The 27,328-nt window shown below is 37.2% G+C and overlaps 1 protein-coding gene across 1 annotated transcript; it reads right to left on the minus strand.

Moving 5' to 3' along the window:
• Positions 1-969: 969 nt before the first annotated feature.
• Positions 970-26,596, minus strand: LOC144453913 (histidine ammonia-lyase-like). The gene is made up of 20 exons (XM_078145271.1): positions 26,388-26,596; positions 18,329-18,395; positions 18,014-18,041; positions 17,076-17,150; positions 16,490-16,562; positions 15,704-15,770; positions 15,004-15,167; positions 14,387-14,526; positions 14,010-14,057; positions 13,652-13,703; positions 7,579-7,674; positions 6,856-7,010; positions 6,166-6,246; positions 5,476-5,541; positions 4,618-4,696; positions 4,363-4,449; positions 3,904-4,038; positions 3,584-3,707; positions 3,071-3,140; positions 970-2,584 (listed from the first exon to the last, which is right to left on the minus strand). Exons 7-20 carry the CDS (start codon positions 15,092-15,094, stop codon positions 2,513-2,515), a joined length of 1,296 nt encoding a protein of 431 aa, XP_078001397.1. The 5' UTR covers positions 15,095-15,167; positions 15,704-15,770; positions 16,490-16,562; positions 17,076-17,150; positions 18,014-18,041; positions 18,329-18,395; positions 26,388-26,596; the 3' UTR covers positions 970-2,512.
• Between the last annotated feature and the right edge of the window lie 732 nt (positions 26,597-27,328).

Below are 27,328 nucleotides of genomic sequence, written 5' to 3' on the forward strand. Positions count from 1 at the left end.
TCCAGCTCAATTCCCCAACCCCTGACCTCACTTCCAGATCAATCCCCCAACCCCTGACCTCACTGCCAGTTCAATTCCCCAACCCCTGACTTCACTTCCAGTTCAATTCCCCAACCCCTGAGTTCACTTCCAGTTCAATTCCCCAACCCCTGAGTTCACTTCCAGTTCAATTCCCCAACCCCTGACCTCAGTTCCAGCTCAGTTCTCCAGCGCGTGACATCACTTCCAGTTCAGTTCCCCAACCCTTCACGTCACTTCCAGTTCAATTCTCCAACCCCTGACCTCACTTCCAGTTCAATTCCCACAACCTCTGACCTTACTTCCAGTTCAATTCCCCAACCCCTGACCTCACTTCCAGTTCAATTCCCCAACCCCTGACCTCACTTCCAGTTCAATTCCCACAACCTCTGACCTCACTTCCAGTTCAATTCCCCAACCCCTGACCTCACTTCCAGTTCAATTCCCCAACCCCTGACCTCACTTCCAGTTCAATTCCCCAACCACTGATCTCACTTCCAGTTCAATTCCCCAAACTCCTGACCTCACTTCTAGTTCAATTCCCCAACCCCTGACCTCACTTTTAGTTCAATTCCCCAACCCCTGACATCACTTCCAGTTCAATTCCCCAACCCCTGATCTCACTTCCAGTTCAATTCCCCCAACGCCTGACCTCACTTCTAGTTCAATTCCCCAACCCCAGACCTCACTTCTAGTTCAATTCCCCAACCCCTAACCTCCCTTTCATTTTCAATAAATTCAAACAAACTTAAACGTGAGAATTAATACTTCTAGTGTGTGTTTAAGTATCCGATGTCTTAACCAATACTGGGTAATTGGGCAAGTTGACACATATTGATATCGATACGAATAAGGAATAATGACAAGACAATCAATTCGTTGGAACTTTTATTAACAAAATACCATTATTACTAGAGTGTAAACTATAAAGCTATACATTGTGTATATGATAATAAATGTAATAAATACACATGTATATCAATTGTTAGTAGTCTATAATACAATTGACATAAACAGCCTTCACCATCACCGGATGCACAACCATTCTCACTGCTCTGTCTTATTAAGTATTTGCTATGCAAGACAAGTCCACTCTCAGTCCCCAAAGAAATACCTGGCATGTGAATATGATATGGAGGAAATGGGGCATCATGTGTTATAAATAAGGGATGGGGATGTCAGCCTGTTTTGGGTTTTGCAGATGAACAATCCAATGACTCCCACCCCATCCCCATACCCTTTCAGGTCAGATAATCTGACCGATGCCTAAATGCGGAATGCAAGGAGTCTCAAGTTACTATTGTTTTTGCGTACAAGCAGATCACAAAATGTGATGATTAGAATGTGCAAGAGGGCTCTTTCCAACCAATGGCGACATTAGAACCATATGCTCCACAAGCCATACATGTAGTCTGTCTCGTATGCGGTATGGCTACTGATGTTGAATGTGAAGTCAACTGGTCATAGAAGAGATAATACATGTTTTATTTACAGGAATGTGCACCTGTGGAGCATATGAGACTCTTTGCAGAATATTGTGCTGAACAGACCGATGTCACTGTTAAATGAACTAGATTTGACTTTATAGATGTGTGCATAATTTATACATAATTATAAATTCTACAGTGTATGGGTTAGCATTTACCTGGATGCCTAACCATCCATATCGTTATCTTTGAATTGTATATCTGAACATCCTCTTTTTGCTGTTGTTGTTGGCATGGTCTTGTTGCTAGGCATATATGTATTCCCTTGCTAAATGTTCATCCACTTGTCTAACCATTTATTTATTTATTTATATTTATTAATCTTTCTTATACAGGCACCATTTCAGTGCATTAGCACTGTTATCTTTTCACTTGGAGGTTGCCATTTGGAAGTTGCTATGGGTGTGGACCTGTTGCTAGCCATATTTAATAGTGTCCATTGTTGTATGTTTGTCCACATAGGGCCTCAATACTTTATTCGCCATAAAATTTTTTTAAATGATTGGCCTGTCGATCTGTTAAAAATAAAATAAACAGTTTTTTAAAATAGTAAGTTTATGAGTAAATGCTGGCGATACCATTTGTGAAACATTTGCCTTTTCAAGGAATCGGGCACAAGTCTATCTCTCCATTGTAAAATTTAAACCAGAGCTTAATATCTAGTTTTCATTTAAAATGTGTCTTTATATCACTCATTGATATAGTCCTAGATTATACACATGGTTGTTGATGCAAATGCTTCTCGATGGATAGAGAGACTAGACTAAATAACCATGATTTGAAAATTTCTTGGCTAGGTTACTAGAGACTTTTTGTATAATCGTCATGCAACATTTACGAATAATAATCCACACTATTAAACAAGTGACTACACAACTACACATTTCTTTCACCACTCATGGCATATAAGGTAGGTATATATAGAATTTCATCAATAACGTTTTGCTCCTGGTCATTTCATTGGTCATTTTGGAACAATACTGTGTTGTCAGCTCCTTTACATGTAACTATTTTGCAGAAGCCGGCACCGTAACTTTCTTTTTGTAGTCGTCAATAAATGGTTCGACCACTTTCCATACCTAGGAAAAGATATAGATATACTCTAGTATTGTAAGAAGTAAACCGCTTTTTCATAGCGAATATGAAGTCATCAGAAGTTTCATTGTATTCAATCATCGAAATAATGTAAGGTAACTGACATTGCATTTCATGCTCAATTACAAATACTTTACATGTATATCATTTTTGTATTTTTTTTAAATGTTGGTGTTTTGTTTTTTGCCTCGCCATGTCGAAATAAAAGGAAATATCATATAAGTGGGTTTCCTCTCCATATCCTTACTATAAGTACTCTAGACCATTGTAGAAATAGAATCGAAAGTATGTGTTAAATGTCACAGTATATGGTTGTTCGTAAACTGAGTCATTGATAGGTTGAAATAGTTATAGTACATGGAGAGATAACGTATGTTCAGCGAGATGTTACGAGATTTGTTCAGTGCACAAAGTAATCTCGATTTGAAGAGAGCAGCTGTGCTGCAAATTAATAACTTGGTGATTCATACCTTTTCTTCTCGCAGCAATTCGGCGACGGCATCGATATCAGGAGCCATGAAACGGTCTCTATCCCATGGCCTGTTGATTGATAACAAGGTAAATAGTTTTAAGTACATACATACATACATACATACATACATACATACATACATACATACATAGTCACTCAATGACACACATGCCCACCCGTAAACATATGCATAATTATTCTAATGTTCTACATTTCAATGGCATTGTCTTGGTTTTTACATGCATGTCGTTAAGAATTACTCTGATTTACATGCTAACACCATGGCAAAATAATCCCTGTGACACATTCCTTTGTCATATTTTTCATCATCCTGAATAAGTAGCATGTCAAAACCATACAGTTTACCATGTTATATGGTGAATACTGTAATTAAATATACGCCTTATACATGATTTACTGTAAAGACCAAGATATTAAAAACGAAAACTTGTAAAATATAAGTGGCGCACAAATTTTGTATCTTAAATTACAGTCGGTTCAGATTACTCACTTAGCCACTCCCCGTACCATCTTGTATACTTCTTCCAATGGGGCTGTAGTTCTCAATCTCTTCTCGTCCTCAGATCTCCGAAATTCCAGACCTTGACAAGCAGCTAGCAGCTCAATAGCAAGAACTGTAAATTGGATAGTAGAGTTTGATAAAAGACAAGTAACTGTTATAAAATTGTTCTTTCGCCAACATATTTAAATGTTAAATAGAATACATAAAATAAGACACTAGATATACACCCACAGTACACGTTCCTATGACATCGCTAATTTATTCATGTTTGCGGTTGCCAAGTACATGTCTCAATAGAGATTATTTACCTTGTTCAACATGTTCGACGACGGAGAGAGCCTTTCTGGCGGCAAAACCCCCCATAGAGACATGATCCTCAGTACCCGCACTGGTAGGTAATGAGTCCACTGACGATGGATGCGTCAGAACCTTGTTTTCTGAAACTGTAACAGATAATTTGTCAGCTAGATCAAGTCGAGAGACTTGACTGGGAAAATATGGGTTGATTTTGTGGGATATTTACTTGATGTCACAGGAGATAGAAGTCGTAAACGCAGAATGTAATGATTGGAATTTGACAATTTAGTTGCACTTACAATCAAAGAATGGCATCGTACTTGCACTCTAGATATTCCAAAATTATCATCAGTTCCAGTGAGTCTTTCTCGAAGCACTTCATAAAACGTTTATGCCTTTAAAAACTTATAACATGATAGTAAAATGATAGTTCAAACAACTTTAATATCACATACTGTGGTCATACTTACCCAGGGCTGCTGCAGTGCAATGTGCAATCATAAACCCAGAATTCAGACCACCTTCTTCTACCAAAAACAGGGGAAGGCCAGACTTGTCTGTCAGGAAAAAAAAGACTGTTTTATTTATCGATAAACATTAGGGAAATTTTAAGAATAATGTCCATGTAGCTCAACCATGTATTTTAAACTTCTGCCTTGGAAATGGAATGATACATGACACCGGTCTTGTTTATATTTTATGCACATCCTCTCTAGTACACTTACCACCACTGGTCAGCTTTGCTGTTCTTCTTTCACTGATATTTGCTAACTCATGAACACCAATCGCCAAATAGTCTAAAACCTGTATACATGTATATAATAAGATGTCATTTTGTTTTCATTTTATTTATTTAAAAACACCAAGATGAAGTTGCCTGTGCATATTTATTCACAGTCACTGCGTGATTACAAGGACGGTTGCATCTCAAATGACACTGTAGTGTTATGTAGTTATTGTGTTGACCTTTGTGTAGTATCCTACAATTTGATAAATTATGTTTATGGAAATATATTGTTTCCCTGAAGATTCTACGAATAATATAGGGTCGATTACTAATTGCTTTAAATATTGTTTTGATATTATTATCCTGGTGCCAATTACCAGTTAAAATACTGTGTTTCGAAGAAGAAAAATAACATTGAATGGCAAAACTAGGAATTGTTCGTTGGAATACTTCAGAAAACATGTGAAGCAAACATGGAAATGCAGTCTGCTAGTAGTGATAAAGCAAGGATGTCATATCTTGGCATGAAACTTGGAATTCCATAGAAGACTCCTACCTTTTCAAATAATGCACTGATTATCATGTCATTATTGTCATGCATTAACCATTTCCAGCCATATCATACATATTTTGGAGGTACATTTCCCTTAGTTACTTCATACTCATCTCGGTTGAATATTCTCCATTTTCCAGTTTTTGTACTAATGTCATCTTTGCAGGAAAGTCCCAGTGGAAATTCCAACTACCTACACTATATGCACCTTATTCTCCAGAAATTCCATTTGCTATATATCATACTTGCCATAGGAGGGTATTTCCAGTGGAAATGTCCACTAGTTTAATACATTACACTCACTTTAGCTGGATATTCCCCATGGAAATTTCCACCAGAAATGATTTCTTGCCTGTCAGGGAACACAATCTTTGCAATTGGTGTTAAGGAGTTTCTTGTATTTCGTTTCGTATGGCCATCATTCATCCCTGAACTCCGATCCAAGGTTTAAAGTAAAAATTAAATCAAAGCTGATAGGCTTCGACTACACATAATGTCATAAACATAAATTAAAGGTACGGCTGCGGGTGCCTGGGACTCTATTTTGCATATGACTGACTGTATGTTTGGAGGTGGAGAACTTGTGATGATTCACTGGCAAGTAATCACCAAAAGATAAACATTCCCTATCTGGGTTGTTCACATGCAATAGCCGCATATTTGAATAATACTGAGTGACACACAATCTAAGCAGCTGTTTGCAGGGGAATTTGTCTCATTTTGAAAGTTTTTTTCATTATATGAAACAAACAGACTAATTTTTGTATCAAGTTACCATCCTACGACATTCACAAACAATTTGTACATGATACATGACCTGTGTGTTTCTCGGAGCACATAAAAAAATGATGAAAAACAAGACCCAGAAGTTAGTGCTCTGTACAGCAGTTTGAATTTCCCGCATTTGCATAGATTAGCCATAATCCTCTATATATAGGGCAGTTCTGTGTTTAAATAGACGTGTGAAATGATGCATATCTGATTAAAGGATACAGGATTATCAGTCACACTATTGATCTCTGTTGTAAGGACACCTCTTACAAAATCAATCGTATCTCTTGCAATTCCATGAACCTGCAAAGGACAAAATCGAAAGTGAAACAAGACGTCTGTTTTACACTGTTATTCCTGCTGTTATTAGTATGCAATGCCTTGTCATATGATTTGTATTCGGATGCATATATATATTGTTTAAAACATGGAAAAATTCAGTTTTAGAAATATCAAGATACAATATATCATTATCAAGATTTTAGGTCCACTTTTGTTAAACTAGGAATTGGATTACACAATAGTTAATTTAAGGAAGGTCGCTTATATGTGTACACAGATAGTCCAATACAGATTGCAATATGGTAGATTATTTGGTATTCTGTGAGTTATTCTAATAAACAATTTACATTTGATAAATATTAATAATCTTGAAAAACGGTTTATTGCAGAATATGTTCATTAATACATTCTTTTTATAGCCATGCTCCATGTACAGCCAGGGCAGGGTTGGCACTCGTATTAGTAAATAACGTTTAGTACTTGTCACTTCCTATTTTTTAAACCGTGTATGGTGTATTTATGCTAGTCAATTGTTAGTTAGTAAGTTTACTGTTAATATGTTTGTTTGTTTTTTTGTTTTTTTGTTTATAAATCATTAAAGCAGTATCTGTCATTGGTAGGATTCCTTACTTGGGGAGAGCATCGGAGGGAATAACAGTCTTGCACTCTTTTCCATGTCTCATAGTGTTGAGCAATTTCTGACGGATGGCAATCAGAATGAAGCAAAGCACGAAATGTGGCTGCAGATTCTTGCTGACCTTTGTGTGGTCTCACTCCATGAAGATCTGGTTACGACAACATAATAATATCAACCATTGATAACATTATGGTTCATTAGTTATTCAAATCTACTATATATGAATTGAACATATCTCAACACAGTTGAGTACCGTACACATTTTAGACTAATAGGTTGTCTGGTTTCTGGCCGTTTGACATTTGATATGGAGGGTTTTATTTAGTCTCTATAAAACATGGTTTAATTGAATGCAGAAGCCTATATATGACTATCCTCGCTAATTGAAATATAAAGATTAAAGATAGAGAAAATTTGTAAGGAACTTTCGCTTTCTTTCATTCATTCTTTCATTCATTCATTCATTCATTCATTCATTCATCGAGGAGGGAATGTTATACAGTGGTAATACAATTTGATCGTTATACACAGTGGGGCCTTTATTCCAAAGACAACAAAAGTTCCACTGTGTAAAATGATCAAAGATCGAAAATTAATACCTGAAATTTCATTGTTATCAAGACTGAAATGTGCAGTCGAAATGTGTTTGAAGAAGTTGGTGTTTTCTTACTATTAGAGACATTGTGTGACATTCAGTGAATAGTAACAATCCCTACCAATATCAAAGGCTCTTGTTGTGCCTTTTAAGGCGTCTAATGTAATAGCTGCAACCACATCTGCCTGTCTTGCTATTGCCGCAGCCTTTTCCAGTGCTAAAAAGAAACCAACAAATTAAAAAACTGTTCACTGAGTTCCAAATCTATATGTACAAATCTTGGTAAAGAAATATTAGGGTAACAATGTAGAACGGTTGACTGACTGAACAAAAGACGCACCTTTGTAACTGAGCTAAGGAGTTGGGGTTACTGTTCAGATATGAACAGAAGCAGATTAGGTTTGACCTCTAACATATAAGGAACCATTCATCACGAATGGCAAATGCTCTACACCGTCCCACTTTAGAGATCGGTTCTATCAAAAAATTATCTAATTGTAAATCACTTTGTGTTTATGTGCAAACACAGATAGCTCCATCCCGCTTTTATTTTAATTCTTTCATCAAAACATAATTTGAACTTAGCTCGATTTCAACATTTATCAAAACAAATTCCCAGTCTATTTACACAACAAATCCTGAGAACAACGAGTAATGGTCACGTTGGCGGAAGATGTGTGCTTAGGTGAAAATCTGAATTAATCGCATTTATAAAAGTTAAACTCGATACTATGTCTCGAGGAGTCAAAGGTACAATTAGGATATATATTTCAATAAATTACAACCAGAACATTGTTAGTCATGTTAGCATTCGTGCACACGTTGCTAATGACGGTATGCTAATGACGAATAAGATGGCGACCTTAATAATAATAATCTTTATTTATACTGGATAGTTCTTTAAGCATTTAAACACTTGTCTCCCAAGAAGTCCAGTGTGGGCCATCCCTCATGGGTTCAGTGTTAATGCAGGAGGAAACCGGAGTACCCGGGGAAAACCTGCGTTGTTCCGGTAGAGTCAAACTGAATGACACTCTTCTTACTTACAGCGTGGTAAATTTAATCGAACCCTGAATGGGGTTCGAACCCCGACCGCAGTGGTAAGAGGCAAGTGGTTTAACCACTTGGCCACCGACAACCCTATTTCAAATTGAAAGTTGTTTTGCAAAGTGTGTTGACATTATAATAAACACTCGCCCTATAATGTCCCACTGAAAGGCTGGCTACAAGTACTTTCACTTCAGATTTATAGGTATTACAGGAAAACCTTACATCGTGCCCAGTACCGTATCCTGCGGTGGGGACAGGGGGCGGCTACCCCTCCCCCTGAGATTTTTGAAAAAAGTAATAAAAAAGGGACTTTTTGAATACATAGCGATGTTATTAAAATCGTCATTTACGTGACGATTCCTTGCAAATGCGCGATTTATGTTGATGGGTCATTAAACTCGCTAATATGTATCTTATATCTCTATTGTACGCTAGCTACTTTTTGCAGTATAGCAAATTAACTATTCTTTGTGTGGGAAAGTATAAAAGAAATGCGCACATGCACTGTGCATTTTCCGCGAGTAACAGTACTCTTGAAAGTCTCCTTCATTTGGAGATAGCAAGACTTTAAATTATGTCTGTGGTCTGATATTTTATGCGTTCTACACTGCTTATTTTCAATTTTTCACCTTTTGAGTTGTCTCCTTCCAATCAGTTGATAGCATTGTTACTATTTCAATACTCTGTGAAAGTGAAAACACAAATCTTTCTATGTTTTTTTAACAGGGAATGTTCTAACAAATCATGTTATATATATCCCACATAAAATTAATGACTAGATATTTTCCCCCATATTTCACAAAAGTTATTGTATTTTAAATACTTTTTTTAGTTTGTTGAATTGTTATAGGATACAGTCAAAATCTACCAAGTCATATAGAACAATATACCGATTGTATTGGTACGGCAATCAATCACCAATGAGGCTTTAGCTTTCATTGTAGTAGCATATTAACAACAGACCATTCAGATACAGTTATTCGTAGACCATACATTCTCTTAACCAGACATCCATGTTATTGAGATTACATATCATGTTGTTTTTACCCCCAGCCATCCCATCTAACATTTGTTTTTTCACCATTAAGAATCCTGATATATCTCTAGGATGTCAACCTTGATCTAAAATACACTATTAAACTGATATCTCCTTTTTGTAACACGGTGATGATCTGTTCCCAAGATGATTTATTCGAATGATTTACATTTGTAAACTCGGGGCTACTGTTTCCTAATAGAGTATCTTAAAGGTGATTCAAAATGCTCACATTCACTATCGCAAATTTGCTAGACGACATGTTTGTGAAATGCATTCTGGTTTTAAAACTTTAAAAAAGCGTCTGCAAATACCTTAAAATGACCTTTTTTCAGTCAGTTCCCTTCGGGTTTACTTCGAGAGTTTTCGGGTATTTCCGGTTCCACCTAGCCCACAGGATTTTGTGACATCATAAGGAGTACTCGTTACCACTAAGGCTATGATGAGCGTAGTCACTAGCTGAATAAAACTCAATAGCATTGTGAAAAAATACATTGCTGTTGGTTAAAATAGACATCAGTAAACAAAAACTACAGTCTACATGTCTTATTAACCAACATTTACCGATATTTGCTCACACTTTCTGACTAATTGTCAGTGTCTGTGGGTATAAATGCTAAAATATTATGTCCCCATATTATGGCAAAATAAATCAAAATGACTAGACTAGATATACATAAACACTTGTAATGTCGCGTGTTTCACATTCATTGACTTTTATTTATCTGATTTTTTATTATCCTTGCCCTAAAAAGCCTTCACAAGTTGTCGCTATACGCACTCCATTTCTAGCACTAGACCATGGAACAACTCATTGCTGACAAAGAAGTAGTCAACGAAGTGAAGCGATCAGATCATACATGTACAATTGCAAGGTAAGTCTAAGACTTTCAAAGTGTTCGTAAATCGTGGCTTGGGAACAACAATTGCATTCCTTATAGAAGGTGAAACTACAGAACGAAGTGTGAAAAGATTAATTATGGGGAAATGTACCGATGGATATGTATTGAGAACACATACCTTTGGATATCTTATTTGACAAGAAAGGAATTTCTATCTTATACCTTGAGTGCATGTTGCTAACATTGACAAAGAAGCCTGTCTTAAGAAAATCATTTTCAAGGCAATATAAGTGGATATACACGACATATAAGTTTGACATCACTGCAAAAACAGCCAACATTTCCACGTGCTATTTACACTGACAACTTTCGAAATTTCGTTGCTCTCGAACCTTGTGTTTTTGTACGCTAGAATTGTGAGGAGGGATATAGCTTTGTCTGTCTTGAGACAAGGCTCTCCTTCGAGGGATTTCTACATTGCTGAATACGGACGAGATTATACGGTGCCTTCCGTGAATTATCAAGTTCAACTTTTGTTTATCATGAAGTTTATTTGAACAGTCAAGCTTTAAGTATTGGTTCTAGATCTATTTTTGTCTGAAGCTATCCGATTTATTGTGTCTAGGTGAAATTTCTTTTCTCAGTTCCAGTGTACGGTAACTCCATGACAGTTTTATATCTAGCATTTTAGTCTTATACATATTATGTTATACTCTATCTACACTTGCCAGTAACATTTATTGTAACTTTAAAGTCGTCCCATTTTATATCCGATTGATTTAAATAATCGCCTGTTCATATTTTGTATTTGATAATAAGAGACATAAATTCATTTAAGAATATCGTACTGTATTCATTTAAATTATTTGAAATTGACCTGGTGGTGTTTTTGAAAGTCAATTCATGTTTGTTTTTTGTACAGAATGGTTATGTTTTGTATCAGCTCTTTATTTATGTTGACAAGTGAGAACACACTGTCATTTCATATTCTTCAGAGTATCTTGTATTTGAACCCACCTAGTCTCCATGGTGTCGGTGACATGCCCTGTCTCGTAAGTCTGTGTAGCTTACACAGGTATATACTAATGTATGAACACAGACATATGGCATTTATTTTCGCGCTCAAAAATAATAGCGGAAAGACAATATTTCTCACTTCAGCTCAATTTTATTTGAGAAAACACTGGCACTGTTCACTTACCTTGACAATTGATAGAGTATATAATTAGTGTTTTACTAAACAAAGCCGAAACTTGTGTTTGAGTGTCTATAGAACCACACAAGTGATATATTCGAAATACCGATTTTTGTGTTTGAGGCTGCCGCTTGGTGGCGATGTTGTGATGGCAATTGCTGACAACTCAGTTGAAATGTATATATATGCAACTACGGTGATTTTCAATTCTAGATCGCTCAATTTTGAAAGAAAAATAAATAAGACTTTGGAACATTTTCCAAGGAAAACCAGACTACACTAAAAAGTAACCCTCCCTTAGTTCATAAAGTGAATTATCAATAAAAGAGAAATAAATAGTGACAAATATTATATCGTAACTTTTAAACTTTCATTATCTGCGTTTTTAGACGTTTCCTCGCATATTACATGTAAATGGTACTTACAGCATTATATACACTACAATGGAAACTTAACCATCTCTTGGTATTCATACCGCAAATCCGATATTTGGGTATTTTGACGATAAAGAGTGTTCATTGGTTGGTTCTTAAACCACCTGTCTTATTTGTTATGCATTATTTTAATGACCAGGTGTATTCACTAATTGTTAATTTACATAGTCTTTAAATAGTGAAGAATACAGTGCCACGTCGGCTGTCCACAGTTTGTGGGAGTTGAGGCAGTCCACGGCTCGTTCCTGAAGTTATCTCGGTGGTTTCGTCAACGGAGACCCGTCTTCAATGTAGCAGTCCGGAAAAATGTCGTTCTCGTGTGTTGGACATTGCTGAGACTAAGCGGACCCTCACGTATGGTATGAATGGTGCGGACATTGACGTCAAAGTCTAGAGAAATGCATGTGGGAATTGAATACTAGCACCCGGCATTAGCACTATTGCGAGTACTATTGCAAGAAATGTGGGAATTGAATACTAGCACTCGTTTTTTACTGAGGTTTACATTGGTCTCAGACTCGGACTAGAGTATTGCACCCTAGACAGCCCCTGGCCGAAAATAATAGCTGTAAACTTGCGTTCACAAGCCAAACGTGTGACAATACAAGACCACAACGAAAACTGTGAAACATTTACAGTACAGGTCACTCTCATTTTATATATGGACAACAAAATTAGATCGATCACAGTTCCATTTACATGATGCAATGACTCGGAGCGTGCTTCCATATGCTCGGAGCAAATCGAATCAATTAGTGTATTATGGGACCAACAATTATATTGTGGCACTGCATGTCCTGATACGCCTTCTTGAAGTTTCCCATTGTTAGTAATAGCTAGTATATTTATTCAAGATGAAATATGTTTACTTTGTTGTTAAATTCAAAAGGCGACGCGAGTATGATTGGGCTGAAATATGCTGTCCATGGGATGCCGTCAATGCATCACTACGGGGCTTCTTGTTGGCAAATAATAAAAAATCAGACAAATAAAAGTCCATGAATGTGAAACACGCAACATAACAAGTGTCTATGTATATCTTGTCTAGCCTTTTTAATTTATTTTGCCATAATATTTTAGCATTTATACCCACAGACACTGACAATTAGTCAGAAAGTGTGAGTAAATATCGGTAAATGTGGGTTAATAAGACAGTCATGTGGACTGTAGTTTTTGTTTACTGATGTCTATTTTAACCACCAGCAATGTATTATTTCACAATGCTGTTGAGTTTTATTCACCTAGTGACTACGCTCGTCATAGCCCTAGTGCTAACGAGTACTCCTTATCCCGTGTAATCCCATGGTCGAGGTGGGACCGGAAATACCCGAAAACTGTCGAAGTAAATCCGAAGGGAACTGACTCATTTTATCGTGTTTGCAGACGTGTTTTTAAAGTTTTAAAACCAGAATGCGTTTCACAAACATGTCGTCTAGCACATTAGCGATAGTGAATGTCAGCATTTTGAATCACCTTTAAATGTTCCTCTCTATTTGCTATGATTCACCATTCCGCATGTGTTCTTATATACGAGTATTGAGGAACCACATGTTCATTCATTGATGCTATTACAAGTCATCACAATCTTTTGAATTCCCTTATTTTCGATTTGCTTACAAGTCAAGCTTTTTTCATACCTAATGTTCCAATCGATGTAATCAACTGAGCACCATTTATCAGGGCGACACCCTGAAAGAAAGATTTCAAGTTACGATGCTGTTACTTTGCACGTGTGGGGTAAAGTCGGCATAGTTGTGTTCACATCCAGACTGGCATAAATACGCAAACGTACATGTATCAGGTAATGTGTATTCATTTATATCTACTGGTTTCCTGGCCAACTTACACGTAGAAAACAAATAATAGCAGAGCTCAAAGAATAAAACATGTGACAGATTTAAAGCATTTCCAAATGCAAAATTGTTTGGAATTGACAACGGTAACGATGCTTGAACTGTCTATTATAGAACATGCTGATAAATTGTATGTCCCTACCTCTTTTGGGCCAAGTTTAATCTTGGTTAGCCCATGACCTTTCAGTACCTATGAAAACGTCACATTGGACAGAAAAAATAATAGTCATTGCAATGAACTATTTCGGGTGACTAGAGATTTTAAGTATATTTGCTATACAAATCATGCATAGTACTTCTTGATCAATCTACTTTGTGTATACTAATTATGAATATATAATTTCCACAACTGTAACTTTCTTGCATCCTGCCTCATAGTCTTAAACGGTATATATTGTGTATGCAAAGAAGGTCATACTATTTGCATATTATTGATCCATTACTTTCATAATTCGTATATATGTAGTACTGATTCTCGAAGCATGCTTAAATGTGTTTTTTACTTTATTTTCAACTTACAGTTTCAGCATCTATCATTCCACTTTTTGGACTCCACATTTTACCTTCACCCATCAACCCAAGTGCCAAGTGAGCCAGGGGAGCCAGGTCTCCACAGGCGCCGACAGTGCCTTTCTCTGGTACGTAGGGTAGGCAGGAAGCTATGGAAAGATTACAGAGTTGTTTTAGCAATAATATAGAGAAACTCGTTATTGAGATCGACATGTATTAAAAGTACTCCCACACACAAAGCTTAAGTTAATGTGTGGAAAGTCATGAAGCATCAGCTTAGATTAGTTGACATGTACTACTTCCCATCATTCTTTAAAATGATCTCAATTTTGCAGTTCACTTAATACACAAATTCTTATTATGTATCATCTGTGCTATACCATAGTCACTATCGGCGTTAACCTTTGAAAATAAAAGTCGACGGAAATTTCTATTTAGAATGTTGGAGAGGTTTATAGGGACTAAATTTTACAGATAACTAAAGCTCTAGGTGTTCTTGATTATTGCCGCTATGTACACTTTGAATAACAACAAAGTATGCTAGATTTCAACCTGTAAACATTCATTTTATCTCGTGAACACGCCTAAACCCGAAAAAGACGCACAATATTATATAAATTAATTACCATTGAATGCAGCAATGAATTTTTCCAACGTTTCTTTTGCGATGCCACTGTGTCCCTTGGACAGTACGTTTATTCGAACTGCCATCAGCATACGTGTCTTGTCGGGACACAAAGGCTCTCCAACTCCTGCTGAATGTGACCGAATCACATTCTCTTGTAACTCACTGGAATATGAAAATATAACGTTTGACCGAATGGGGAAAATAGTCTCACTGTATCTTCAGCGCTTGTCCACTTGACACATTGCTAGATAAACACATACCGGTTTTATGATACCTAATCTGGCATCGGATGTGAAGCTATGCTTCAACACTCAAGGCATTCTTGTACATGATCGAGAAAGAGGTGATGCTAGAATTCCACTTTTTGAATGATAACTTGTACTTTGTTAGTTCTAACAACTGAAAGATGGAAAGCACGAATAAAGATAATTTAAAGTCTTGATGAACCAATATGATAAATTTAATTTCATGTCTTTATTTGAAAAGAGAAATTGGTTGATCAATTCACAATCACATTTGTACAACTGTATAAAACCAGTTCAATCCTACATCAGCCTAGTTTCACTTGACAAATCTTCTGGCATCGAGTCAAAAATACAAAGTAATCGATTACGCCTCCATAAAGTAAAGTGAACGAAAAAACACAATTAACAATGGTTTGAAATGATATTAATGTTGGCATGTATATGAGATCATACCTCAGTTTGTCAGGACTGATAACACAATCAGCAAACCTCCCAATCCCAGTATTAATTCCATAGGTAACTGGAAAAGTGGGAAGGAAACATAATCTGGCTATAACGAAAAATTACGCGACCCGTCTCTTTCCAACATTAAGTCGTTCAGACTACATTTAAAACTTCACCAGCATACATTGAAATGTTGTCGAAAAGTTTAAATGCACTCTTGACACAATTGCTTTACTAAACCAAGTAAGATAGAAGAGGAAATAAGCATTAAAGCATTCAATTTGAATACGCTTCACGGCAACACCTGTTCACCTCTATAGCTCTGAACTGTAAGAAGAGATGTTGCCACAAATTTGATTGATCAACTGAGCAGTAAGGTAGAGGATTTGTCAGTGACGAAGAATATGTTCCTTGTGAATGCCGGTTTAATAGCATTTGCATTCTTCAGTTAATCTTTTCAGTCGGTGTTTGATTAATAGTGATTGATTGACTGATTGATTGATTGATTGGTTGGTTGGTTGGTTGGTTGATTGGTTGGTTGGTTGGTTGGTTGGTTGGTTGTTTGGTTGTGTGTTTGATTGATTGATTGATTGATTGATTGATTGATTGATTGATTGATTGATTGATTGATTGATTGATTGATTGATTGATTGATTGATTGATTTGTGTATAGATTCTTTTATTTCTAAACTGACAATACCTGGAAAAATTCGAACTGAAGACAACTTCCTTTTTTAGAACTCTTTTTCTGGTTAATTCAACAAAATTACAACGTCGATTGATATTGACTATTACCTTTTTCGTCTTTGACTATTTTATCCAAAAAGTCCTTTGCTTTTTGAACTTTTTTCCATGACTCGTCGGTCAACTGTGTAAAAGAAGAAAAGAAATTCCCAATTGAGGACAATGCTTCACGAATTGTCCGATGTGAATGTGAGTATATGACTAGACTGGGGAGACAACTATGTCTATTAGACAATATCTCTCATTTGGCTGTGTCAAAACATCAAGATAACGTTTTTACGTTCTGATAGTCACTGATTAATATGTTCAATGCCACGTTCCGATTTTAAAAACCCATAAATATCCCCTCACCACATACACACACACATGCATGTACGCACACGCGCACACATGCATGCATGCATGCATACATACATACATGCATGCATACATACATACATACATACATACATACATACATACATACATACATACATCCCTAGACAGACAGACAAACAGAGAGACAGACAGATGCATGCCTACAAATTATTACAATGGGAGACATAGAAATACAGGCATGACACACAGCCGTCGATTCGTAAAATACAAATTCTCATACTAAGAGGTAAAGGTGGAGACAATGGCACTTTGTTTTTACCTCTATTTTGTACTTTCCTTTACCAAGCTGCACAAGCTTCTCGGTGGACAGCGAGTTACCATCTAACTTTAGAACCTGTCATTGTTAAGATAAGCATTGTTAGTTGACACACTATTCTACTTTACCAACCATGTATATCCAACAATGGCCTCACGTTGATTATTTAGTTTACATCACATTGTGTCAGGAAATAGCATGAGAAATTGTCTTCGGTATATACATAAGAATAAAAGTTGTTATGCCTTAGTAATCGCAACCTTATCTTCCTCGGCTAATTGAGTTCATTCAAAACCAGTTAGAATGTTGATATATTTATTAACTCTTTAGACTTGGTTGGGTTAGGACATGACAAAATTGAAGCAATATTTTTACTTTTTTAGCAACCTAATAAATTACGAGCAGTGCACCTCGTGTAGTTAACAGTGACAACACATAACGTGAAAGAAAGATGCAGGCTCATTTAGTTACAATGTAATATAGCCACGGCTTACACCATTCTACATTTCGATATTTCGCAATCGGCATGGTGTAATACATAGAGAAAGGGAGTGGTCCATGTTTATGTCAACTTTACATTCCGAAAGCTGTTTGGAATGAGAGGGTCGATTACAGTACTTAAGCAGGACTAGATAGTATTGTTTATGATGGCATGTTTATACATAGGGTTTTATTCGAAATGCGAACGCCTTGAAGAGGGATACAACATATGGGATTTAAAAAAAAGTAAAGTGGTTGTCTGATCTGATTGATTGATTGTGAGGTTATGGGACGAATGGTCTTTGGCAATGTTTGCACGACCCCCAGTTTGAAAGTCTGCATGAGTGTGATTGGATCATCACCCGAGGGACCAAGGAATGTGAATACATTAATGATCACCGTGCATGATATATTACAAAACATGTTTCCCTTTTACAACAAACAATAAACTGATAATTTACCTCAGTAGGCTCTTCATATACACTGTCACTGGTTATACAACTTCAAGGAAAACTAATGTGTTTGACTGTCACTCATGTTATTCGTTTTAACAACACTCTTCCAAAGGTAATCAATTGTTATTAGTGTCAGCAATATCAGTAAGAAGTGATTTTATAGTCACTTTATAATTAAATTATTGTGAACGATAAAAAGTGAACGATGGTCCACGATTTCATTTTTAAAACAAACACGCACGCCAATAAAATGCAATACTTACAATATTACCAACATTTAAATGACGTAAAAGGAAAGAAAGAGCTACATGTAAAGGATACAGTTGCCGTTGTTGTGACAGTGTGGACACACTTTGTGTTTCATCCTGTTTGCCAACACTTCTTAGCTCTGGAAAAATGATAACCACATTTATTTACTCACAAATGCAATAATGAAAGTGGCAATTTACCGATGAATTATTAACAAAGATTCAACAAATGATCTTGTAACTATGACATCCATGATCGTCTCCAGTACCGTAGCCTGTGGGGGGGGGGCAACTGCCCCTTGCAAATTTTGGAATAATATGCAACTTTTCGAATACATAGCGATGTCATTAAAAAAAATTTACGTGATGATTCCTAGCACGCGCGCTTTGAACGTATGGTTCACTAAAGTCAAAAGTGACAGTATGTGTACCTATAGTGACTCCTCGCTAATAGGTCTCTATTATATGCTGGCTTATATTCGAATAAAAAGTGTCCAGTTAAAAATTGTTATTGTTTGGGAAAGTGCAAAAGAAGCGCGCACGTGCACTTTGCATGTTTCGTGAGTAACAGTAGTTATGAAAGTCTCCTTCATTTGAAGACTGCAAGATGCAATATATCAGCAAGTGAAACGCCCAAAAAACGTCGTGTCCAGCAGTCTTTTGACAATTGTCAGGAAACAGGCAGGGTAAGCATACCATCACGTATCATGTGAAAGGGAAAAGTCATCCAACGTTAGGACGCCTACTGCAGTGACTCCGAAGATGCGTTCGATTTACTTTACATCTTGTTCCTTAGGCCAGAAAAAGTAAAGAAAAAGTAAAAAAAATGCTGTTCAACAGGCCCGACCTCGCCGTAGTTTTGGCATTTCATTTTTTGTGATGGGCAATATATCCTCACGGGCTTCGCATGTCAGTGAATTGCACACTTTGTTTAAAAGTTAAGGGATTTCTTTATATTTTCTGAATAGTACATCTAACAATACACATTTTAGTCGATTCCAAATTAAATAATATCTTATGCAGTGGTTTATCTGCCTCTGATTGCAATTGCAGTGTCTAGTATTGTGCAAGCTGCAAATAAAGGCGATTGGTTGTTTACATTATTTGTTAAAATGGGTTTACATATTTGTTTACCATAGTTATGAAACGTTCAACATACTTGAAAGAAATACATTTCAAAATAATCCCTACACCATAAGTCAAGCATGGGCCAATACAATAGTCAGTGGACCACTCATAAAGTCAAATGATGGTGAAGCTTTGCGGGAATGTGCAGATGATGTTAGGGGATGTTTAGAAACACTAAGAGCTGTGGACAGGTTGAATGATGTTGATTCTCAGGAGGGAATGGTTAAAGTTATGTTACTGCTGCCAACTACAGTCCAGATGGCGAAAACAAGCACATACAACCAAGAAAGACAGGGCTAGATATCCCGCAAGAGGCTTGTGATCCGGTATTTGGGAAGATTGAAATTCAGGCTAGAGGAAAGGTGGCTAAAGGTCGTAAATCTGTTGTACGGGGTAAAGGTGCCAGCTTTAATGTTCAAGCTACAAATAGCAAAACATCTAAGAGTGATCAAGTGACTTCTAACAAAACTGAAATACCCAGGTCAATTACACGATCAAGTGCCACATTTGTAGTAAAGGACATTCACTCACAGTTTGTGACCAGTTCAAGAAGATGACTCCTCAGAAACTGTCAAGAAAAAAGGATTGTGCTATGGCTGCCTGGACTATAGCAACCATGGTTATCGCAAATGCAGGCGAGCCAATGTGTGTCCAGTAAAGGATTGTGGTAAGAAGCTTTACTGCATGATGGTTTAGTTCCTGTACCCACTGATGATACAAAGCTGATATGGCAATCCATGCAGTGGTGATGAAAAGAAATTATATGTAGAAGCTCAAAGTTGTGCTTGTCTACCAGCATAGTGTGACAAACCTACAGTAAAAGTAGCCCTGCCTACTGTATCAGTTTATGTAGGAGTAGAGGGTCAGAGTAAGTTCATCAGACCTCAAGCACTCTTAGATTCAGGTAGTAACAGAACATTTTGTTCTACAGCTTTGGCTGATCAGTTACAGCTGAGAGGTCATGATACTACTTTATCTTTAGAAACTCTTGGAGAAGATAAATCTGTTGCTGCTGTAGAGTTGCAGTTAGAAATTACTTCAACTACAGGTCGGCATAAAACATGCAAGATAGTCGACTTACCAAGAGTGTTTGCAATGAAGTCATTTCCTACATTGACAAGAAATGTAGCAATGGGTGATATCACCAAATGGAGCCACTTACAAGACCTGAAGTTACTGCAAGATGATTTAGACAGTATATCCATTCTCATTGGTCAAAATATCCCAACAGCACTCATTCCATTAGAAGTCAGGTGTGGTCGACTTGATGACCCCTATGCTGTGAGAACAATCCTAGGTTGGACAGTGAATGGGCCTATTGCAAAGTCAGCCGACGAGTCTTTTATCAGTAACTTTATTCATGCAGGTCTGATGAACAGAAAGGACCATTTAGAAGATGAGGTTGAGCAGTTCTGGAAGTTGGATAGTGGGCCAATTCTGGCTAAGTATAAAACTCACCCTTCTCAAGATGATAATAGAGTAGTAAAGAAATGGAATGAGTCTATTTCCATGAAGGATGGTCATTATCATTTGGACATTACATTTAAGGAGTCCATACCAAAATTGCCTAATAATCAAAGACTGGCATAAAGGAGACTGCAGTGTTTCGGAAGAAGACTAGCCAAGGACCCAGAACTACACCAGAAATACAAGGGAGGTATTCAAGACCTAGTAGACAAAGTTTACGCTGAGAAGGTGCCACTGGATCAGGTAAATAACCCAGAAGGAAGTGAATGGTATTTACTGCATCATCCTGCAAAGCCAGACAAGTTTCGAATAGTTTTTTATTGTGCTGCAGAGTATGGGGGGACTTCCCTTAACAAAGAAGTTCTTCAGCGACCAGACCTTACAAATAACTTGATTGGTGTTCTACTACGCTTTAGGGAGAGGTCACTTGCAGTCATGGGAGATATAGAAGGCATGTTCCATCAAGTGAATTCAGATAACCAGGCCACGGAAATGATAGTCAGTCTACGTGAGTTATTATTCAAGGGAGGTTTTCGTCTGACTGAATGGTCCTCCAACACCAAGAAGGTTATCCGATCTGTACCTCTCGAAGAACGAGCCAAAGAAGTGAAGGCTCTTGACTTAGACTCTGAACCTGTAGAAAGAGCATTGGGTATTCATTGGGATACTGAAGCAGATATGTTTGGTATCAAAATACGTCAGAAGATTCCAATCTACACTCGTCATGGACTGTTATGATCCCTTAGGATTTGTTAGTCCTTATGTTCTCCAAGCAAAGAAGATTTTCCAGGATGAATGTAAACTTGGAAAGGGGTAGGATGATAATATCGATCCAGTAAACTGCCACAAGTGGGAAACATGGCTGAAAGGATTGCCTGAACTGGAGAGGATTAAAGTACTAGTTTAAATATGGTACAAGACTTTTTCCTGTTAGCTCTAATATGACTTAATTAGCTTAATTGACAACTTGCTATGCGGTTTATGTAAAGGTACAAACTTCCTTTCCGTAGCGCTTCTGGTGGGGCTGCCAGTCACGTGGCTGGTAGGGTTGCACCCAACATTCAGCTTGTTTGGGTTTGTAATGGCTAATAAAGCTTTCCTCACTCCAAGGTAAAAATTTCCTAACCAATGTAGACTCGGCCCTCAAATCTGCACTAGCTGTAAACTGTTCTGTTAGATATAAGGCCCACTTGGGTGAGGAAAGTCTTTGCTGTTGTATTTTTCTGTGATATTGTTGAACATTAAAACTGCCAAGATGACATGGCCAATTGTTGCCACAAAATGTGGTCTCATGTGTATTGGTAAAGACTTCTAGGTTGTACATGCTATTCAGGATGCGTGAGTCAGCAATAAAGGAAGATTAAGTATTAATCTATTTTATGGATGACGCCCTCTTGCGGTAGACTAAAGCATTAGGTGTTACCCAAGAGGGGGTGGCGGCATTTGAGTAACCTTTGAGGCATTACAGCCTATTCAGCAATATCTGGACCCTAACGACAAGGTCAAGAATTTGCTCTTCCAACCCACCCTCTTTCCCCATCACCACCTGTTCTCTATGAAACAGTCTTATATTGTCCTGGTATTCCCTGTACAGCAAGTATCTAAGGTAACAATTTGATAACCAATATAAAGTCAGAAGTATCTTGAACTTTGTCACTCTGATATATATGTCTAATTTGTACTTACTTACTTGCAACACAGTAAAATACAATCCTTTTCAACATGATCTTTGGCCAACTGTAACCTTTGACCTTATCTGATTATTGTAAAGTGGGTTAGCTGATAGAGATTATCCTACCGAATAAAGTGATTTTTCTGGGTGAGGAAAGTCTTTGCTGTTGTATTTTTCTGTGATATTGTTGGACATTAAAACAGCCATGGTGATATGGCCAATTATTGCCACAAAATGTGGTCTCGTGTATTTGTAAAGACTTCTAGGTGGTACATGCTATTCAGAATGCGTGAGTCAGCCATAAAAGTGTGTGAATTTACCCCTATTTGTGCAATTAAACAGTACTTTCGTTCTGGAGTCTGGCGCATTATAAATTATTTTGATTGATTGATTGATTGATTGATTGATTGATTGATTGATTGATTGATTGATTGATTGATTGATTGATTGATTGATTGATTGATTGATTGATTGATTGATTGATTGATTGATTGATTGATTGATTGATTGATTGATTGATTGATTGATTGATTGATTGATTGATTGATCGATCGATCGATCGATCGATCGATCGATCGATCGATTGATTTTGCCAATATGTATCTTGAAATCAACATAGCTTTGTTTAGTGATGTCGCCACATGACCAACGTAACGTTGTGCAACATGAACGAAGTTATGACATCGTCCATATGTCAACCATAAAAGGCAACATGAAATGTCTTTATAGGTCCAGGTCCACATATCCAGGGTCAACATTAAACCCACCTATGCAATTAAAATTGTGTAAATATTTCAGGAAATATTTATATCACTACCGTCGGTACTGTTACTTTTCGATCTTCGCACACAGCTGACAGACCAAGTAACTACACTCGAATCACTCTCACATCTTACATCTTATGTACCGACTCAACTTCTGTACCGGGATCACTACTTGAACTTAGGGAATTAGTCCAGACCGCACACAGTTTATGTTCAAGCTGGAAGTCTACACTAGAACTATATGGCAAGCACTTAGCATATGATCACTGTGAATCCTAGCTATTTATGAAATAATAATAATAATCTTTATTTTGCACTATAGGCCACCGGCCCTACGTGCCGGCACTTAAGTCAGAACAGAAAAATACATTTACAGTCAAAGGTGTGTTATGTTACAGAGTGAGCATCATTGCGTAATTTGAAAGCATAAAATAGAAATTTACTGACATTACGGGTAACTTCTGTCTTATTTGTGTTCAATAATTGTACAAATTTATCCATATTTGGTTGGTAGTGGTAGAATTGGGGAATATATTTTTTTATAAGCTCGTTGTACAAAGGACATACTAGCAGAAAGTGGAATTCATCCTCAATTGTTGCATTGTCACAGGAACATACCCTTCGTTCTCTTGGACAACCAGTATATCTCCCCTTTTCAATATTAAGTGTGTGAGATGATATGCGGAATGATGTCAGTACAATTTTGAAAATGGGTTTCATTGAGATGTGGAAATAGCTTTCGATACATAGTGAAGTTTTAAATACAGAATACGTTGAAAGCCTACTATAATTACTAATAAGATCGTGCCAATTTTGTGCATCTATATCTCTGCATCGCTGTTTGAATTGCGATAAAAAATGTCTTCATTCCCTACTCCCTGATTTAACCAACACTCAGCAAAACCATACGAAAAAAAGTATATTTTTAAGACTTGACGCCCAGCAGTTTTTATCATTTTCTGCCATTTCGTATTGAACATTATATGCACGGTAAATGTACCGCTCAGATTTCACTTTTAAAAGCCTTAGCCAATATTTGACCATTTCGGGCAGTCTTATCGATCTGAGTGTTGATCTCCCGAGTTCTCCTCTGGCAGCTGCATCTATGACATGTTTTCTTTGTCGAATTAATCTCTTACAAAATTTTACGTGAACAGTTTCAATATTTCGGCCTTCAATGTGTCCCCAGATTTCACCACTGTAACTCAAAATAGGGAGAATCTTTGTGTCAAAAAGTTTAAAACATATGTCAATAGCTTCGTCTCTAAAGTAACTGATCTTAGTACAAATCCAGAAAAGAGCTTTCGAGGCTTGATCTGCCAAGACCTCTTGAGCTTTACTCCATAAACCACTGCAAGAGAACACAACTACTAGATATTTAAAGTATGACACAACTGACACCCGTTTCCCCTATAGAACCACTTTTCGTAATTACGAAGCGGTCCACCATTTCTGAAGACTACTTTACTGGTTTTATCCAGATTGACTTTTCTTTTATATTTTCTACAATACAACTCAAGTTGGTTCAGAAGTCTCTGCAGTTTGATAGCACTTTCTGCTAATAGAACCAAGTCATCAGCAAAGAGGATATAGAAAATTTCAATTAAACCCAACGAACACCCACCTACCCATGCATCTTTCCTTTGTCACTTGCCACCATTATTTCGCGTCTCAGATTAAACAGTTTTCGTCTTATGTCTCTTGTTCTGGGTGCAAAATCTTCATCAATAGAGATCGTAGTCCCCTTGAGATTCGCTGCCTTACTCAAGACCTGTTGTTTATCCTTGAAAAATGTGAACATCGCAATAATTGGGCGAAAACCGCGTACCAATGGAGCTTTAGCAATGCAGTGGACACGCTCAAATGATATATTCTTGTCAATATCTAGTTTATCTTTTACAATATCCTTGATTTTCATTTCAGTTGTTTCCCAATTCACAGTTTCGGAATCCTGTTTTACGCCAATAAAATATAAGATTGCATCGTCGCGCTCTGTTGCTCAGATCGTCATTTTCTTTGCGCTGTTGTCTCAGTTCTCCCCTTGTAATAGCTAGCTCTTCTTTCAAGCTTTTCAGCTCTTGGGTGCCAGTAGTTTTTTCGAGTTTGTCAATCCTCTCTGAGTTTTCTGTACGCAGTTCATTGAGACTGTGCAGCGTGTCTTCAATATTGTCCATGCGTCTTTCCAACCTGTTGAATTTTGCCTTGATTTCTTTCGAGTCTGTTGATATTTCGTTTAGTTTGTCCATTATAATATCAATATCTTTTTGGTTATTGCATTATCAGCCGTCTGGGTTTTTGATCGGGTAGTTTGTGGACCTGGGTTGACTTCGATATTGCCGACTACCAGTAATACAAAGAAACATATTCGTATGGCAAGACTCATCTTCATGGTGCCACGTAACAATGGATTTGCACTGTACCTGCCTTTGTTCGAACGGTCAGGGTCACCACCACCAAAAAGTCCAATTTTCAGCCTGTAGTGAACCACAGAGACGCCTATTTTCACTCCAATGACGATACAATGGTGTGTCCAGCCTACTTGTCTTCGATAGCAGGAGACCCGAATACCTTTTACAGTGAAATTCGAACGCAACCTTTAGACACGTTCACTCGACTTGTTGCATAGGCTAATGACCTTTGACCCTTTACGCTATTTATGAAACGCAGACTGTCGTCTCAAGTACTCGAGTACGCTTGGAATCATGTGGTCTTAATCCGATATCCTCGAGAGTGTCTGTTGACCATTCCGTCAAAGTGGGACATGCGATGCAGTTAAAATATTGAATTTACTAAAATTATGAATATATCATCTGTGACAGTACTACTTAATTTATTGACACATTATACAGGTAGTTGAAACGAATGTCACCCAGGTGTCCCCTTGGCTGTTGGTGGATGTACAGATTGTGAAGTATTGAAATTATATTTCAGTGTTTTAAACAAGTTTAAACAAACTGTATATACATAGATAGTTTGTGATTTTCCAGCTACGTTAACGGTGTCTATCTATGGCTGTATGTGGCATGCATTCTCGCAAGAACTCTCACTCTTACATTTGTGAATATGTCAATAGTCTGTCATGTAAATGAATATAGGTTTACCTGCTGTAACGAAGTCGTTATTGCTAAGAACGTCTTCGATTAGATCGTCGGGATCTAGCAGACTTCTTCCCTGGGCAGTTCTCAGTTCCAACACTTCTGCACCGAGATTGATTGACGATTTCCGCAACGCTTCTTCAATGAGCCATTGCACTTTCTTACCACTTTCACATGGCACTGTTACCCAGTTGTCATTAACACGAACTGATACTCTCATAGTTTTACCGAAATAATACAAAACACGTTCACGAAAGTTCTAAGTGGTAGTGAAATATATATATAAGCATACAACACTCTCTTGGGTTTGTAACAATGCAGGCTGTATTGAACAGGCTAGGACCTCGAATATAGGGCAGATTTTTTGGCACATTGCCCGAAACAGCCTATTTGTGACTGTCTCGTGAAGTTTTTCACTTTGGAAATCCCAATATTCATGTTTAACTGGAACAAGAAGAGAAAGTGAAATTCAATAGAAAATCAACAACTAATAATATAACTGTTTATAAACTCTAGGTATTTGGACAGTATAACACTTTTATGGAAATCAATAACGCTCCTTATAAGCTGTTAGGTCATAGAGGTGATGGTCATACCTAAGGTGGCACTATGTCGTCTGATGACAAAGTCCTACTTTGCTTGCAGCTCGAGGTCATTTTTTCTAGCTAATTTATCGAACCTTATTAGAAATAAACCAGACTACTTCAATCATCATGTATAATTTGTTTCCCGAACCATACCTCTAGTCATGCCTATTCTCTTATATTTTGTGTATGGTTAATTATTGGATGAATTTATATACATTTATAAAGATAAATTCAATGTATTCCGCATCTAAAGTTGTCTCTAACTGTCAGATCTAAAAAAAAAAAAAAAACACCCAATACCCACCCTCGCTGCATAGTTAATACTGAGCTATGAACCAACAAAGTGGCTGACAACGGTAG

The sequence above is a fragment of the Glandiceps talaboti genome, chromosome 1 (assembly GCF_964340395.1).
Source record: "Glandiceps talaboti chromosome 1, keGlaTala1.1, whole genome shotgun sequence".
Classification (NCBI taxonomy): domain Eukaryota; kingdom Metazoa; phylum Hemichordata; class Enteropneusta; family Spengelidae; genus Glandiceps; species Glandiceps talaboti.